At 41.1% G+C, this 16,596-nt stretch overlaps 1 protein-coding gene across 5 annotated transcripts in view; it reads left to right on the plus strand.

The window, feature by feature from the left end:
• The window catches only part of itpr3 (inositol 1,4,5-trisphosphate receptor, type 3), a 197,050-nt gene that overhangs the window by 37,113 nt on the left and 143,341 nt on the right, over positions 1-16,596 (plus strand). For all 5 annotated transcript variants that reach the window (XM_086069881.1, XM_086069875.1, XM_086069876.1 and 2 more), the window contains exons 4-7: positions 2,937-3,023; positions 5,247-5,405; positions 11,706-11,804; positions 11,938-12,021. In XM_086069881.1, the coding sequence (XP_085926007.1) occupies positions 2,937-3,023; positions 5,247-5,405; positions 11,706-11,804; positions 11,938-12,021 (429 nt within the window). The remainder of the gene's footprint in view (positions 1-2,936; positions 3,024-5,246; positions 5,406-11,705; positions 11,805-11,937; positions 12,022-16,596) is intronic.

The raw sequence follows: 16,596 nt of genomic DNA on the forward strand, positions 1-16,596 counted from the left end.
AAAGAAGGATCATCAGATACTTTCACGAGCGGAAAATCAGCCAGGATTGTGAAGATACTGTGCACGAAGTTAGAAGAACATCACAGGTACGTGGTCGTGATTGTGTTTTGGAACCCGTTTCATGTGTCATCGAGTGCCATCTAGTGGGCCGAAACGGCAGCTTTGTACACGTGTAGCAGTATTTTTAAAACCGAATATTTCTCATCCTCTCCGTTTACAAAAAAAAATCTGTCTTCCTCTGCCTTTAACATTGCCAGCAATTTTTGCGGTATTTGTTTACACATACTACGAGAATCCATCTTGTACTGCTCCCGCTAAACCGTTTGCAACAGACCATTGGACTAATCAGGCGTTGTTTAGGGCGGAACATGCAGCTGTGATGAAACCAGGAAGTGCCGACGCCAAGACAAATGAACAAACTTAATGCAACGCTAGATCTTCGGGAAGACGAGAGTGTATCGTGGATAACTCCAAACGAAGGTCGTGGGAGAGAAAACAGCATTCGGAGAGGGAATAGCTCCAGCACAACTTTATTGCGTCGTCTCGCTCTCTAGTCGCAACACAACGGTCTCAATCGCTCCCCCCTTCTTTCCATGTATCTTTCCACCAATCGCGCTCATTTACAATGGTCCCGTCCTCCCAAATCAGAAACAAAATAGATCCCCACAAATGCATATATAAATGTGAAAATAAATCATTTTTACACTAACATAGACAAATGGACGCTGCGATTCTGTACTCACTGTTTTCTTGTTGAATGTTGAACAGCGGGAGGCGCTTCGTGCATTTTTATCTGCTAAATATGTTTGTGCTTAAATTTTATTTATTTATTTTTCCTAAGACGAGACCGAAAACGAAATTTTCGTCCGTTGCTGTGATTGGTCAAAACAAACGTGCACAAGATGCCGAATCGTCCAATCAGATCGAAGTATTGTACAGATTGTCCCGCCTTTCCCAAGCAAATCACTGTGGGCCAGTCCCAGATTGTTGTTGTGAAAAACTCCTTTGAGTGAATTACAATGATCAATCTGGTTACACTGCCTTGTTAACACATCCACATAAACACACACAAAAATGGAAAAGTTGATCCTGGCATTCTTTGCTTTTTGGGCATCTTATTGGGTGTCAGTGATTACACGAGTGGTAACTTTATCAGCCATTTTAAAATTGTGTCTCAGTTTTCGTCCAGTTTCACTCACGCTTGTTTTAACATAGTTAGTCAACCTCATCCCGTTTTCATTTAGTCAATTTTTAGTTGATTATAATTTTAGCATTTTAGTCTTTATTTTAGTCCAAGAAAACATAATTTTATTCATCTAGGTTTAGTCAACAAAAACTGTCAACTTTTTTATTCTAATTTTAGTCAGGACAATTATTTTACCCCTGTATATTTTTTTGTCAGCAGATAATGTTGAAAATTAAAACTAAAACTATTTCACATAAAATGTTCTCTAATTTTTTGATGAAAAACTTCACACACAATTACAGTATATCAACAAGTGGCTACTATGGATCTATGCTATGAGCTAGTATGCTAGCCAGCATTAGTTAGCGGTCGGATTAACATTATTGTTGGAACGTTATAGCTGTTGGATTAATGTTATAACTATAATTTACTTCTTTCTTTTTTTTAAACCGTTCACCGTGAATCCACCTCCTGTGTGTCCCATGTGCTTGTGTATGTTGCACTGCTAGCTGCAGATTTGAAAGGGGGTGTGTCACTGTATGTCACATGACAGTCACAGTCACAGATTAGCAGAGACAAGATTTTACAAATCTATTTTCATCTCGTTTTTTGTTCATGAACTAAAATGTCCAAAGATTTTAGTCCAGTTGTTATTAAGTGAAGTATATTTTCGTCTCGTCTTCATTCATCAACGAAAATGCATACTGACTTAGTCTTAGTTATTGTTTATTAATGAGGGTTTTAGTCTAGTCTATTCTAGTTTTAGTTTCAACACTAGATTACACATAAATAATTGTCATTGATGACCACATTGTATCATGTTTTTTGATAATGATTTTATAAACCTTAACTAGATTTAATTTAGTTATTAAATACAAACAATAATAAGTCAACATAAATTATAGTTTCTGAATGGGCCCCGGGCCACTTTTTACAGGAAAAGTTGGGCCCCAAGGTAAAAAAGGTTAAGAAGCCCCGGTCTAATGGAGAGAGAAAAGGAAGTTGTTTGTTGAGAAATGGTGTCACGTAGTGTTGTTGATTGTTGGAATTAAAAAGTGTTTTGTAGTGTATACCATGTTTATGTTAACATCTGCTTGCTAGCATTGATCTGATTGCACTGAGCAGCGTGAACATTGTGTGGTGTCACCTTCAATAGTTTTTGTCACCCTTGAATTTAGGTTGACTTAATTTGTCTGTAAATCACCCCCCAAATGGAATAATTTGAAATTCACAAGTAAAAACAAAACAACAATATGGCAAAGTGTGAGCATTGCAAATTTGTTAAAACACATTAAAACACTGTTTAGTTAAAGATTTTATGATGTTGTAATTCGACCAGATTATTTCTGTTCTTGTTTTGAAATGAGAACATTTTAGAAGTCAACAAGAATCATCAAACAGATTGTGTTACACTCTGGAACTTCTGTTGTTTAACAGTTGAGAAGATAATTTCTTCAAGTTGCTGTTTTAACTTGAACAAATAACAAGGTCTGACACGAAACCTGTTTGGGTGGTGGACCTTTCGGGCCATCATGAGCCAAATTGTTGTGGCCATGCCAGAACCAGCACTTGGCCTAATTTAAGACAATACTTCACAAAATGTATAATTTTTTACGTCGGTCTACCTATGTTAATTTCATCACATTTAGATATGAAATTTGTACAGGTGGCCCGGCCCAGGTAACTTCCGGTAGCCCTATACAGTCATATGTCGGACCCTGAAATATGTGTGTTTGTGCTTGTGGTTTAGCATGCATCAAACTTGGAGCAGAAGCAGAACGAGACAGAAAACAAGAAGGTTCATGGAGATGTGGTTAAGTATGGAACTGTCATCCAGGTACTTTTGCTTTGTTTTTTGTTGTTGTCAGCTTTCATATTATAAAGTGCTGTGTTGTGTGTAAATGTTGACACAATCAATTATATTGTATGCACACACTGACCCCTCCCTCATCACCATGGCAATGCATCCCACTGCTGTAATGAGCATGTGTGATCATGTACTAAGTAAACACACACTCACTTTTCTTTTAATATTGACTTTGTTTCAACGCACGCACACACACGCACACACACACACAGTGGGTGTGGTAGGCGCTCAATGAGATAATTGTGTGTTTGTACTCTTCTGTTATTTTTATGACTAATAAATGTAATGACTTAAGAATTTGAAAAATTGGAGGTTTAAATGTTTTGCCTGTGGCTGTGAAATGGTTAACTTTTAACTTCAGTGTTAAAAGACCAACGATGTAATACTACAAACATAAAGTTGCAATATTTTACGGAAAAAGCTGCACAAGATGTACTTTTGTGTCATAGTGCTTCAAGGAAAAAAATTGTTATCTCTTGTCACCAAAGCCTCTGTAGAATGCTCCCTTCTCCTTTGCTCTTCCCCTCCCCCGCTTGTTGTATGGTTACAGAGAGTCCTCGAGTACCTACGTCGTTTTGACTCGTTCTTAACACCTTCTTTTTGGTTAATTTCCCACAGTAATCACACCATTTTAAAGTTATTTGAAGTGGTGTTGTTACCTCCAGCAACGGACATCCATCAGCCGGTCGAGTCACATTTCCCTGTTTAAGTTTGAATTAGCTCCGTTCTGCCGTCCGTCAGTAATGAATGTCCGTGCGGAAACAAAATATTGGTTCCAGCTCTTCCGGGTCGCGCAAATGTGTTTTTTTTAAATTACTGTACAAAAGTATTTTGATGTAAATATCAACTTTAACGGTGAAATCCGACTTAGGTCGAAATTTGGGTTACATCGCAAGTGTAAGAACGGAACTTGGCCGTAACTCGAGGACTCCCTTTTAATTCTAAGATCAGTGTTGAAGCCAAGACACTTATTTTTTATTAGAAAAACCTCACGTTAAACCCATCCATCCATTATCTGCTGCGTATCCGGCATTTGTCACAGGGGCAGAAGCTTTAGCATAAATATAATATTAGTAATGATTTAAATTATAATACAATAATAATAATAGTAATTAGCTGTGAATAATATACACTTTCACTTTTTACTCCAACTACTTTTACTACTACTACTACTACTACTTTTTACTCTATTTTTCTAAAACTGCCAACCGAACTGAACCGAAAACTGTGAGCACAACACCGAAAACCAAACCAAACAGTGGAATTTGTGAACCGTTCCACCAATAATATCTACTGCCGGTAATGCATGACTTCTTTCTTTTCACGGTTGGTAGATGTTTTTGGTGCATTACCACCATGCATGCAGCAGTAAACTCAACATTAACTGAAAGAGAAAGTCACGGACGGAACACAAATGCCCCAAACGCAAAATATGGATGCATAATTATGTACTATGGCTGTGTCTCTTATAATACAGGTGGATTTGTTTTTATTTGTTTTGCAACCACTGGAACATTAACATAAAAACCGTCACAGGAATGGGATTGTCAGGATTTGCCAGTGTGTTTTTGTGCCACTTTATTTACAAAGCCTGCGCTATGGTTGTAATTGATTGAAATTATTATTTATTGTTTTGATCTCATCATGTTCAATGAAACATCCATAATTAATGTAACTGCATTGGATTTGATTCTTAATGTCAATATTCATATTTTTACTAATGCACCAAGATAGAGCAAGAAGTTTCTACTATTCGTAGCATTGGTACTTCGGAGAATTTCTTCCTTGTAAACTAAAATTGGTGCTGCCTGAAATCCTTAACTGAAAATCAGTGTGAATCGAATCGAATCATGCCCTTGTGAATAAAATTAAATCATTTTAGAAATCTGAATCGATGCGCTTTGTATCACGCATATTTTTGTGCTTGTTCTTTGATGCCTAAAAATTATGGCCATCTGCCGTGCACTCCTACAGCTTCTGGCAAAGAGCCGACGTGCCAGATGAAAGACATGTATATCACCATTATTTGTTCTCACAACCTGCAGCGTTGCGCTCCTCCCCCAATTTATGTTTGTGCATTTCACATAGAGCAGCAACAAGGGAAAAAAGGCTGGAAAAAGCTGTGTAAAAAAAGAGAGGAAAGGATAATTCAGCATTTGATTTTTTTTCTTTTTTTTCTTCATTTTCTTGCAGCTGCTGCACATGAAGAGCAACAAATACTTGACAGTGAATAAGCGTTTGCCTGCGCTTCTGGAGAAGAACGCTATGCGCGTCACGCTGGATGGCACCGGCAATGAAGGCTCCTGGTTCTTCATACAACCTTTCTGGAAGCTGCGTGCCAATGGAGACAATGTAGGCATTACATTTTAAAGGTCTCATAGTATGCAATTGCACTTTTCTATCAATAATATGCATCCCCGGCCTGTCTACAATACAACCAGGCATGAAAATAGTCAATCCGTGACTTCTTTAGCTTTCGCCTCCTTTCTGAAATGTGTGCTTCAAATGGGCAGATTAAACTTTTGTGACTTGGTGATGTCAGCAAGACACGGACGTGCACTTGACCACGCCCCCTCGGGTTAGTGGCACCACCTCTGATAAAGGTTTGTCACACCCATAGAAATTTGAAAAGCTGGCTGCTCCTTTTTTTTCCTGATCGCATACTCCATGGAGAACAATGGGAAAACAACGATCGAGAAGAAAGGGTAGCTCTGTCGTTCGAGTCTTTGAGAAGACAATGGATTTATTGAAAGACGTGTACCGACAGCATTTCTCGAAGGATGTTTTGTTAAAGAAAGCCTTTTCAGAGCTGGATTTGCAATGACTGCAATTATGAAAGATGTAAGTTTAACATTTTATTTTGATTTAGCCTTCCTTCCTATCGTTTCAATTAGAGACGTGCCATATCATACTTTCTACCATATTACCGGTATATTTTAATTGCCTAAAGTGGGAGCTACATTTGTCTTGTGAGGGTTGTTTGGTTACAAGAGGTCAGATATAATAAAGCAGAAGGTGGTTGGATAATACTGAAGCAGTCGCGTATTGTTTGGCCAAGATATAATCCACGGTGTTTATTTTGCCGTGACTGGCAACTCGGCACCTAGTTGACGTGACCTTGTGATGGTAACCGGCCGCTAAGTGGTCTCAACGAGACGGCTTGCACATTGCGACTGCACAGTGGCCTAAATATGCACATTTGTGTGATTCATAACCGCTTGTAAATGTTGACCCCACCCTCGGCCAGAGGGACGAACGTCTCGAAAGGGATAAATTCCTCAGTGCCATGTTACAGAACGATGTAGCCTCATCCACTACTTTGTCTTTCAAAGCTGCGGAGAGACCTAGTAGGAGATGCGCCTGTGCGTTGGCCAAGCGTGCTACCACCGTTGCCGTGTTGTACGTTTTAATGACCAGTTCGTTCATCAAGCGCCACTGAGGGCTTGGGCACCTCACAGCCTCCCTAAGGGCTTCCCCCGTCGGCGATGACCGCCCCTGGGCAGCTGCTGCGTCCTGGTGAGGCGCAACAACTGTAGCATTCACCGGAGTGTGGACCGTCGCAGCAGCGGTCACTACTGCGTTACAGTCAAGACAGCAGTTAGTGCGTCCCTCTTCGGGCCAGAAGGAGCCGACACATTGCTTACAGCGAGCGTCGTCGTCCATAGCAGCCGCCAATCGACGCGCAATGAGAGTCCGCAAGTCAACAGGCTGCTATCTTCGTGTGGGAGAGGAGGCTGAAAACCGGCCTCTTCCCCAACAGAACAAACAAATCCACAAGTGCTCACAGCAACACGTAAGTGACCGTTTGTGTCGTCATAAAGTAGTGGACGTCATGAAGCCATCAACCAACATCAAGGTGGTTGGCGACCCACGGACGGAGCCGCATAGGTTGAGAGGCAATACAATTTGGAAAAAAATACGCATAACCGTACCACGTTATATGGTTTGAGCACTGACAGGCTGACCCCCAACTGCACCCCTAACCCGTCCCCCACCCCGCTTTAACTTATTTCTGAGTTCTGAGTGGAACATGTCCTGTTAAATTGCTGGAAGGTCTTGGCCACACTGAAGCTCAGTTTCCGGGTGTTGGCAATCGTCTTATAGCCTAACAGGGTTCTAAGTTAAGCCTTTTTGGGTGTCGTGACCCCCGCCAGAAGCAGCACTGGCCCTGTATATCGCTGGCTTGGTCCGATACCTCACGTCAGATTTTGGCATCCATACGATTAGTCGGGCCCCACATGTCTGAAACCGCAGAAGAAGAAAGCCATGAAGAAGAATGCCGGATACTTAAGCATCATATGCTGACCGCGTCGCTGTTAATAAAATGCATAAATATAAATACAAGATTGAGTGTTGAGAATATTACACAGGTCATTAAACCCAATGTCCACTACAGGCACAGACAGCAACACCCGCTCAATTTAAAACTATCTGCGGTGATCAAAGGCTTTTATCTGTCGTGATTGAAATGTAACGAAGCTCGGGCTATGCTGTTTATTATGTGGCGAAAAAGCAAATGCGTTTAATGCCATACACATGCAAATTGACATGTTTGTTTTGAGGACAGGTGTTTAACTCTTTGACTGCCAAGCATTTTCAGAAAAGAGAAGAGAAAAGAAAGAAAAGTTTGGACTATGGAAACACAGATACTACCAAATGAAAGATTGAACTCTCATCTTTCAACGGAAAAAAAAAAGTTTGTTTCTACCTTACTCAGTTTTTCAGTAATCAACAATAGAAAATAGGTTAGTTTCATCCAAATGCTCTGTTTTGGACCAAAATACGGAGAAATCAAGCTTTTTGTGAAACGATATTATTTCATGCACTCTAGTGAATTTGACACCTTTTTTTTCCATGAATGATGCCACAAACACCTAAACAGTGCTTTACTTCTGTAAAACACTACCACCAACAATGAATGAATGAATGAGTTTCACTACGATTGCCCCTTCGCGTGCAGACCCTACAACACTTTCTTACCGGCCTTTTTTTCCGGGGAATAGCAGGTATATACTGCAGTGTGTGTTTGGCCATGTTGTCATCAAGTCTACTCTCAGGATCATGATACGGTGACCTGGTGTTACGTCTGGCTTCCTCATGTCCTTCAGTTCCTATACCGGGTGGTAAGAGATGTTCTGATCCATCTTATCCACTCCATTCATGGTGGCATCGTAGTCCAGATCCAGTGTCTTCTCCGTGATCAGACTGTACCCACTCCTCCGATGAATATGCATTGGACTCGGGTTACTCTTCATCGTCCGATTGAACGTCCGCCTGTGCAGAAGTGCTCGGTTGTGAACCACGTTTTCCGGCGTTAGCATCGCTAGCCGGTGAGGCTTTACGCTTCCAACTTCTGCGTCAACCTCGGAGTCACCATCATCATCATCAATGTGCTCTTTAGCATTGGTCGATGCTTTTCGTCTTTGAAAAAAATGCTCAAGCGTGAGCTGCTTACAACCGGTCGCCATTTTCGCTTCTTCAGCCATTCTCCCCTCAACACTCTAGCTCCGCCTCACGTCTTCTACTGACTCCTACCCGATCTTGTCCAAAGAGAGTCATCGCTGCCATCTAGTGCCCATAAATAGTCATTATACTAACTCGATCTGCTTGATACTTTCAGCACAGCTGGCCAAGGCTTTCCTCCACCCGTTTCCAAAAAAAAACATAGTTAATGTCTTTTAACGTTTTTGGCGGCACTCATTTGGATTTTACTAAACGTTATTAAACGTTTTTGGCGGTCAAAGAGTTAATAAATTATTAAGTGAAATAAATCATAACTTGCTCATATCTCAAGCGATTTTCACTTTACTTACTTTTTCGTCCACACTAAAACGTTTGCTATTGATACAGAACATGCATCCTTTAGTTTGTTTTTTGACGTCCAGTCGTCCATGAAGATGGAGCGCACGGAGTCGTACAGTTATGGATGTGTCCTATTTTGCATATCTGTGGTTCCCAAAATGCATCCAGGCTTATTAACTCTTTTGTTCCGAAAAATGTATAAAAAACAACAATTTTAAATATTGCCGTGGTCCCAAAAACATATTTATCCTTTTTTGTGTGTGTTTTTTATGCTAGATAATACAGAAGGCTTTGATACAGCCTCTGACCAGAAGAGGTCGCTTAAAGCAATGGTAGTTGTTGCAAAAAATGGCCAGCAGGTGGCAGCAGAGTATAAGAGATCAGCCAGGGCCATGTTGCAACACAAGCTCTTTTTCAAACAGGTTTGTGAATAATGATTACATTTAGTTATATTCTAATGCTAATTTCTGCAAAACGGAAACAGATACAAATATACTTTTTTTTCTTGATGAAAGAAGAGACTCCAATCTTTCTTTTCGTGTGTCCCATGTTTTTTTTTTATAGCAATAGAACACAATATTCTGTGGGCCTTGCAAAATCAGTCAAAATCCAGTAAAACAGCCGGGAGCAAAGGGGGTTGCTTTAGTGAAAATGGCTGGGAGTGAATGAGATAATAAGTTGGCCTGAGATGTTTCAATGGTGGCCATTAATGAACTTCAAGTGGGCCGACATAGCCATCAGGCGTAACTGTCGACCCCTGCCTATGCCATCTTTATGTAGAGCAACTGTTCTTTTTTTCAGCCCTTTAGACAGTTCTTTCTTTGCCATTGTTGAAGTGTCGGCCTGCAGTGCAGGTAGATGTCATGTTTCGGGGATCCGCCGGGACATAAGCATCGCTGGTGTTTCTGAAGGCCAACGCTCAGTGAAGATAGAGGACCTTTTGTCCTCTCCAGACATAATCGTATATCAAGTGTTCCGGGTCTAGGGAGGCTCCACTTGAGTCAGGTTTGAAAAATGATAAAGTTCAACAACTCAGAATCAAATTAAAATGACAAAGTCGTGGCCGAGATTTGAGCTGCAAGCACAATGATTTATTTGCAGACAGACATACAAAAACAAGACATATTTTGCGCAGAAGTTTTTTTTTTAAAACCTTTATAAATGCACCCCTAAAACATCTTTTAGGGCGTAACATCTTAAGATAACTAATTTTATTGGTGTCCCAAAATATTGTCCACACCTTTCTATTAGCCTAATTATACATATGGATTTCTTTTGGCCACTAGAGTGTGCCACAAGCTTACAGTTGACTTTATGCTGTATCATTTTGTAACCAATGACAATAATTTCATTTGGGTAAGACATAATCTACAATTTAATGATGTGAGTTGCTGATTGTAGGTATTGTCTCTCAAACTCCGCCAATTCTTCCACTCTTTTCACGATCCGTATTTTCTTCTGAGCAGGTGAGTTTTCTTTTGTTTCATTCTTTTTCAATCGTCGCGCCCTTTTGGCAATGTCAGCATTTCGCTTAGTGAGAATTTTGTTGATGTAACATGTTTACCTTTAAGCTTGTAGCTATATCTCAAAAGAGCAATCTTTTTCTTCCTGTCAACAAACCTGATCAGAACTGCCGGTGGTTGTGTCCCCCCAGTTGGAAGCAAAAAGCACATCTCAATGTGCGCTGGATCCACAATTAATCCAGTTCCACAGTCTCGTTGACTGAAGTTTGGTCAGAATCATCTGCACTTGTGCAGCTCTCACCGGAGGGCCGCCGTGCGGTTTAATCTGGATACCTGTAACTATCACATCGTTGATACGAAGATTCAGTTCCAAATCATCCACTTTTTGTTCCAAGGCGACAATGCGTCGATCTTTTTCTTGTGTCTCTTTCTTCAACTGTTAAATTTCCTGCAGAAGTGACTCGATGCTCTTTTTCATTTCAAGTATTTTGGTAACCATTTATTGGAGTTTTGCAAGAGAAGATTTTATCTCTTCAATCTCGTCAGCTCTTTTTCCGCCAGGCATATTGTAACAATGTAGTTAAAAATCCCAATGTAAAAATCAACAAAATAATTAGAAGTCATGAGTGAGTGTAGGAGCGAGTACAGATGCGTCCTTCCTCGACAGATCTGTCCTTGACTCGAATGACAGATGCGTCCTTGACTCAAATGGTTACTTCATGTTAAAGATTAGATTGCTCTTTATATGAAAAGAAAAATGCACTGATCTGTCACCGTCTTACAAATGCAATTATGCCATCTAGTCGCAGAAAAATGACCTAAACACAAATCAATATCATATTTTACAACACAGTGCAACTAAATTTGATAAATTATTATGAAATTACTGGTATCAATGACTAAAAGATGCAGCCATATTTATATTAGTTTAACATTTTTTCGACTTTTATGTTAACAAGAATATTAAACTTTAGGGAAAAAACTATTATTGTACATTTTAGTGTACATTTAGAACATATATAAAATTTGTGATTAACTAATTAATTATTGACATCATGTGATTAATTACGATTTAAAAAATGTAATCACCTGACACCCCTAGTTGTTAAACAAATGGTCTGACTACGTGTCACGTTGCAACTGCCCAACACTGACAATTAGCCATTATTGTGGTTCTTCTCATTGTGGTCAGTTGTCATCCACCATCTCGCACCTATCTTTTAGTCATTGATTTTATATTTTGTGGACTTGAGGGCAACCAGCTGGGTATGAGTTACTTCAGGCTTCAGTCAAGGATGGCAATAACATTATAAACCATCAAAATGTAATAGTTATTGTAAGTGAATTATGATTCATAAATGTGATAATCGTGTTTGGGTGCCTACAGGTGGTGGTGGGAGACAAAGTGATATTGAACCCAGTCAATGCCGGCCAGCCGCTTCATGCATCAAACTACGAGCTGAGTGACCACCCGGGCTGTAAGGAGGTGCGAGCGCCACTTCAGCTGTGTGTCACCCTCAAAGCACACAACCACGCCCCTCTGACTCTGTATACTTGTGTGTGTGTGTGTGTATGCGCGTGTGTGCATGTGATCATGTGCATGTGTGCGCCTCCTGCAGGTCAACTCGGTCAACTGCAACACCAGCTGGAAGATCAACTTGTTCATGATGTTCAGTGACCACAGGGATGATGTGCTCAAAGGCGTGAGTCATATTGCCAACCACCGTTTGCCTTTCACAAAACCACACCCTCCCATGCGCAGACAAGACAGTCAAGCAAAGCACACTGGTCCACATCACACCCTGTTAAACAGAGGTGGGCACATAAATACATTTTGAGCATCCATTATTTGATGATCAATGACAAAAGACTGACAGATCCATAGGACTCACACGGTGTAACAAGATAGATTAACCCTGCCGACACTTTAAAAGCATTGGGTTAAAGCGTCCTAGGACAGATTAACTCCTGTGGGTTAAAGTATCCTAAACAGATTAACCCCTGATTAAAGTGTCCCAGAGAGAAATAATTTGTTGCCATGAAATATACAAGCAATGTTCATGGAAAGGTAAGGGCATTATAAGTTAAAATAAAAAATTAAACAAATGATACATGACTTAGCAATTTTAGAATAAACTAACAAAAAACAAAGAAAGACGATCCCTGCAAGGGTTGACCTTTGTGGTGCCGTGCATGCATGGAGTAGGTACAACGGGATGGAAGAAGGTCGCATTTGAGCTCTGTTAATACAAATCGTTTTTCACATCATGGGAAAAAATTGTGCCTTTGAGTAGTGTTATCTTATCTGTGTCTGTGTTTCCAAAGCGTTTGTGTTTGAATAGCCGTTATTTGAAGGAATAGCACTCCTGAAGTTGATGTTAATTTCCTGTTAGCATTTGAATGGAATCCGCCATCGAATTCAGCATTAGTGCTAGCGATGTTTTATAAACGAAGCATGTTTTGTATTTAAATATACAATGTGTGTATTTATTTTTGTTGTGTCTTACTCTTAGGGATGGCATTGCATTTTGATGACGTATGTGCCTTACGACTGTTTGTCGCAGCTGGGTTGCCCGATAATGGCATTTCCCGCCTAATTAAAGGTGTACTCAAAAGGAAATCAAACTTGCTCCACCTTTAAATAAGATTTGATATCGGCGCTCAAAGGGCGTTTTGTCTGGAGGACCGTTGGGTTGCGAATGGGGAGAGGGTTGGGCGTGGTCTTTCAGCAACTCGCTAACCCCGGGATTACACCGCATGCGTGTGTGTTGCAGCTCCGTTGCGCTGCGTCTTGACTGCGTGCTCCGGACACGTAAATTTTATGGACGAATTTGATGGCGGTCCGGCAGCTCCGTCGCCGACAACTTCTCGTCGCACCTCGCGTGGTCGCGCGCCATACTGCGGCATTAACAACGACAAACACACAAAGTCTGTGCTCAACAGAGAAGCAGAAAGAGAGGTTGACTTCCTTTGATTGAACTCACCGTCCACTCCCACAGCTTCTGCTATGACGTTCCTTGCAGCATCAATTTTTAGGTTGTCCAAATAAAAAGGATGTGCCGTGTCAAATCTCTCCTCGTCCATATTCGCTGCAGTAAATTAAGGGTTAAGCATTATGACGTTTTGCTGACATGATTAAGAAATAGGATCTGGTGAGTGGCGAATGTTTTATTCTAAAAGTAACCAGAATTTTCTATTTTGAAACTGCGTCGGTCTTCCTGTCCCGCTCGATATGTTCTATGCTAGTTTGCCATTTGACGGATACTGACAGATGCGTCGTCCGGCAAAAATAGAAAATAGGTCTATCCATGCGGCGGCCTGCGGCACGACGCAGCTGGTCTGCAGTTGATCCGCAGCACATACTCAGTCGGTGTAATTTGAACAACCTGATAGAATGGAAACAAATCGCTCCGCCAGCGGTGTAATTCCGGGGTTAGAAGGCATTTTAGGAGGCGTGTATTGAGACTGAGCCAGACGTCACAGTCTGTACTCAACTTTAAAAGAAGACATTGAAAAAAAAAAAAGGCTTCTTTTATGTGAACATTGTTTTGTTCAACACAGAGGGTCCAGCTCTCATTCTGAAACCACCCAAACCTCTTCCCCTTGAAAAACCAAAGCTTAACAGACTGCCTAGTATCATCATAACCAATCAAATCAGTGTTTCTCAAGCAGTAGTACGTGAACACATTTTCATTAAAGCTCAGATGACTGATGAAAATAACAGAAGTGGGCACGTCAATGAATTTTGAGCATCCAACATTTGGCAATCGTCAACAGTCAGGACACCCTTCCATCATCGTCAATTTGTCAATATTTCAAGCTGAACAGCATTGTAATTGTCAATCCGTCATTCGTCATTCCCTCAGCGAAATGGGCGTCCGCCATAGCATCCATTGTTGACGGACTGACAATAGTCAATATTGACGGAATTGATACTCCAAAGTGGCTAATCCATGCATGCTATTTGAAGCTACTAGATGAGAATGGGTGAATGTTTTTGTGTATTTAATGGCACATGAGATAGACACTGTTGGTTCATATGCTCTCCATATTAGGAAGTCATTGTTTCCCACGCCATGCAGAGTCAAGGTTCCATAAAAGAAAAATTCAGTCAGCAAACTGTATGTTGGTTCCAAGAAAAATTAAGTTTTTGTGCATTAGATAACAACAATATATGCTTAGCCTCTGTAGTAGGAGATTACTAGAGGGGGTAAGGAAAGTAACAATTGATTTGTATTTCCTGGCTAACAACCAATCAGAGCGATTGTCACCAACATCAATTTGCATAAAAAGCAAAATGACAGAAAAATCTCTTAACTCTTTGACCGCCATAAACGTTATAAAACGTTTAGTAAAAACCTACGGAGGGGCGCCGAGGACATTAAAAGACGTTCACTATGTTTTTTTTGTTTTTTTTTGGAAACGGGTGGAGAAAAGCCTTGGGCAGCTGTGCTGAAAGTATCAAGCAGATCTAGTTAGTAAAATGACTCGTTTTGGCCCCTAGATGGCAGCGATGACTCTCTTTGCACAAGGTTGGATGGGCCGCCCACCGTGGGCGTCAGTAGAAGACGTAAGGCGGAGCTAGAGTGTTGAGGGGACAATGGCTGATGAAGCAACAATGGCGACCGGTTGCAAGCAGCTCACGCTTGAGCATTTTTTTCAAAGACGGAAAGTATCGATCAATACTAAAAAGCGCATTGATGTCGACGATGATGATGACTCCGAGCTTGACGCTAAAGTTGGAAGCCTTGACGCGACCGTTATGATCACGTAGTAAGCCTCACCGGCTAGCGCTGCTAACGCCGGAAAACGCGCAGCACAACCGACCGGGTACTTCTGCACAAGCGGACATTCGATCGGGCGATGGAGAGTAGTCGAAAAGCATCGACCAATGCACATTGATGATGATGATGATGGTATGTCCCGAGCTTGACGCCAAAGTTGGAAGCCTTGACGCGGCCATTATTCTCTCGTCATAAAGCCTCACCGGCTAGCGCTGCTAACGCCGGAAAACGCGCAGCTGCACAAGCGGACATTCGATCGGACAATGAAGAGTACCCCGAGTCCAATGCATATTCATCGGAGGAGCGGGTACAGTCTGATCACGGAGAAGACACTGGTTCTGGACTACGATGCCACCATGAATGGAGTGGATAAGATGGATCAGAACATCTCTTACCACCCGGTATAGCAACTGAAGGACATGAGGAAGCCAGACGTAACACCACTGTAACGTAACCGTAGCATGATCCTGATATTAGACTTGATGGCAACACACACTGCAGTATATACTTGCTATTCCCCGGAAAAAACGGCCTGCAAGAAAGTGTAGCTGAGACGTTTTCAGAAAAGGGATGCTGTCAGTGCCAGCCGATTTAAGCATTTTGACTGATCTTTCAAGGTCCACAGAAAATGTTCTGTTTGGACTATGGAAACACACATACTACCAAATGAAAGATTGGACTTTCATCTTTCATCAGAAAAAAAGTTTGTTTCTACCTTATTCAGTTCTTTAGTAATCAACAATAGAAAATGGTTAGTTTCCACCGAATGCGCTTGTTTTGGACCAAAATACGGAGAAATCAAACTTTTAGTGAAACGATATTATTTCATGCACTCTAGTGAATTTTACACTTCTTTTTGTCCATGAATGATGCCACAAACACCTAAATAGTGCTTTACTTCTATAAAACACTACCACCAAGAATGAAAAAGTGTTTTTTGATAGCAAAATACGTTTATTTACATTCAACAGTGTAACAATTTGACAACAATTTGGCAAACTATTTACAAATGTGTGCAACTGTGGTACTATTTACAATTATGTGGATGTTTCAACGACAGTTTTTCTTTTTGTGAAACACTCCCCTGCGTGCAAGGAGACGCAACATGATTTGCACAACAGATTAGTTTCACTGCGATTGCCTCTTCGCGTGCAGAAGCTACACTTTCTTGCAGGCCGTTTTTTCCGGGGAATAGCAAGTATATACTGCAGTGTGTGTTGCCATAAAGTCTAATTTCATGATCATGTTACGGTTACGTTACGGTGGTGTTACGTCTGGCTTCCTCATGTCCTTCAGTTGCTATACCGGGTGGTAAGAGATGTTCTGATCCATCTTATCCACTCCATTCATGGTGGCATCGTAGTCCAGAACCAGTGTCTTCTCCGTGATCAGACTGTACCCGCTCCTCCGATGAATATGCATTGGACTCGGGGTACTCTTCATTGTCCGATCGAATGTCCGCTTGTGCAGCTCCGGCGTTAGCAGCGCTAGCCG

Source organism: Leptonotus elevatus, chromosome 2 (genome assembly GCF_054856555.1).
Source record: "Leptonotus elevatus isolate MCC_2025b chromosome 2, RoL_Lele_1.0, whole genome shotgun sequence".
Lineage (NCBI taxonomy): Eukaryota > Metazoa > Chordata > Actinopteri > Syngnathiformes > Syngnathidae > Leptonotus > Leptonotus elevatus.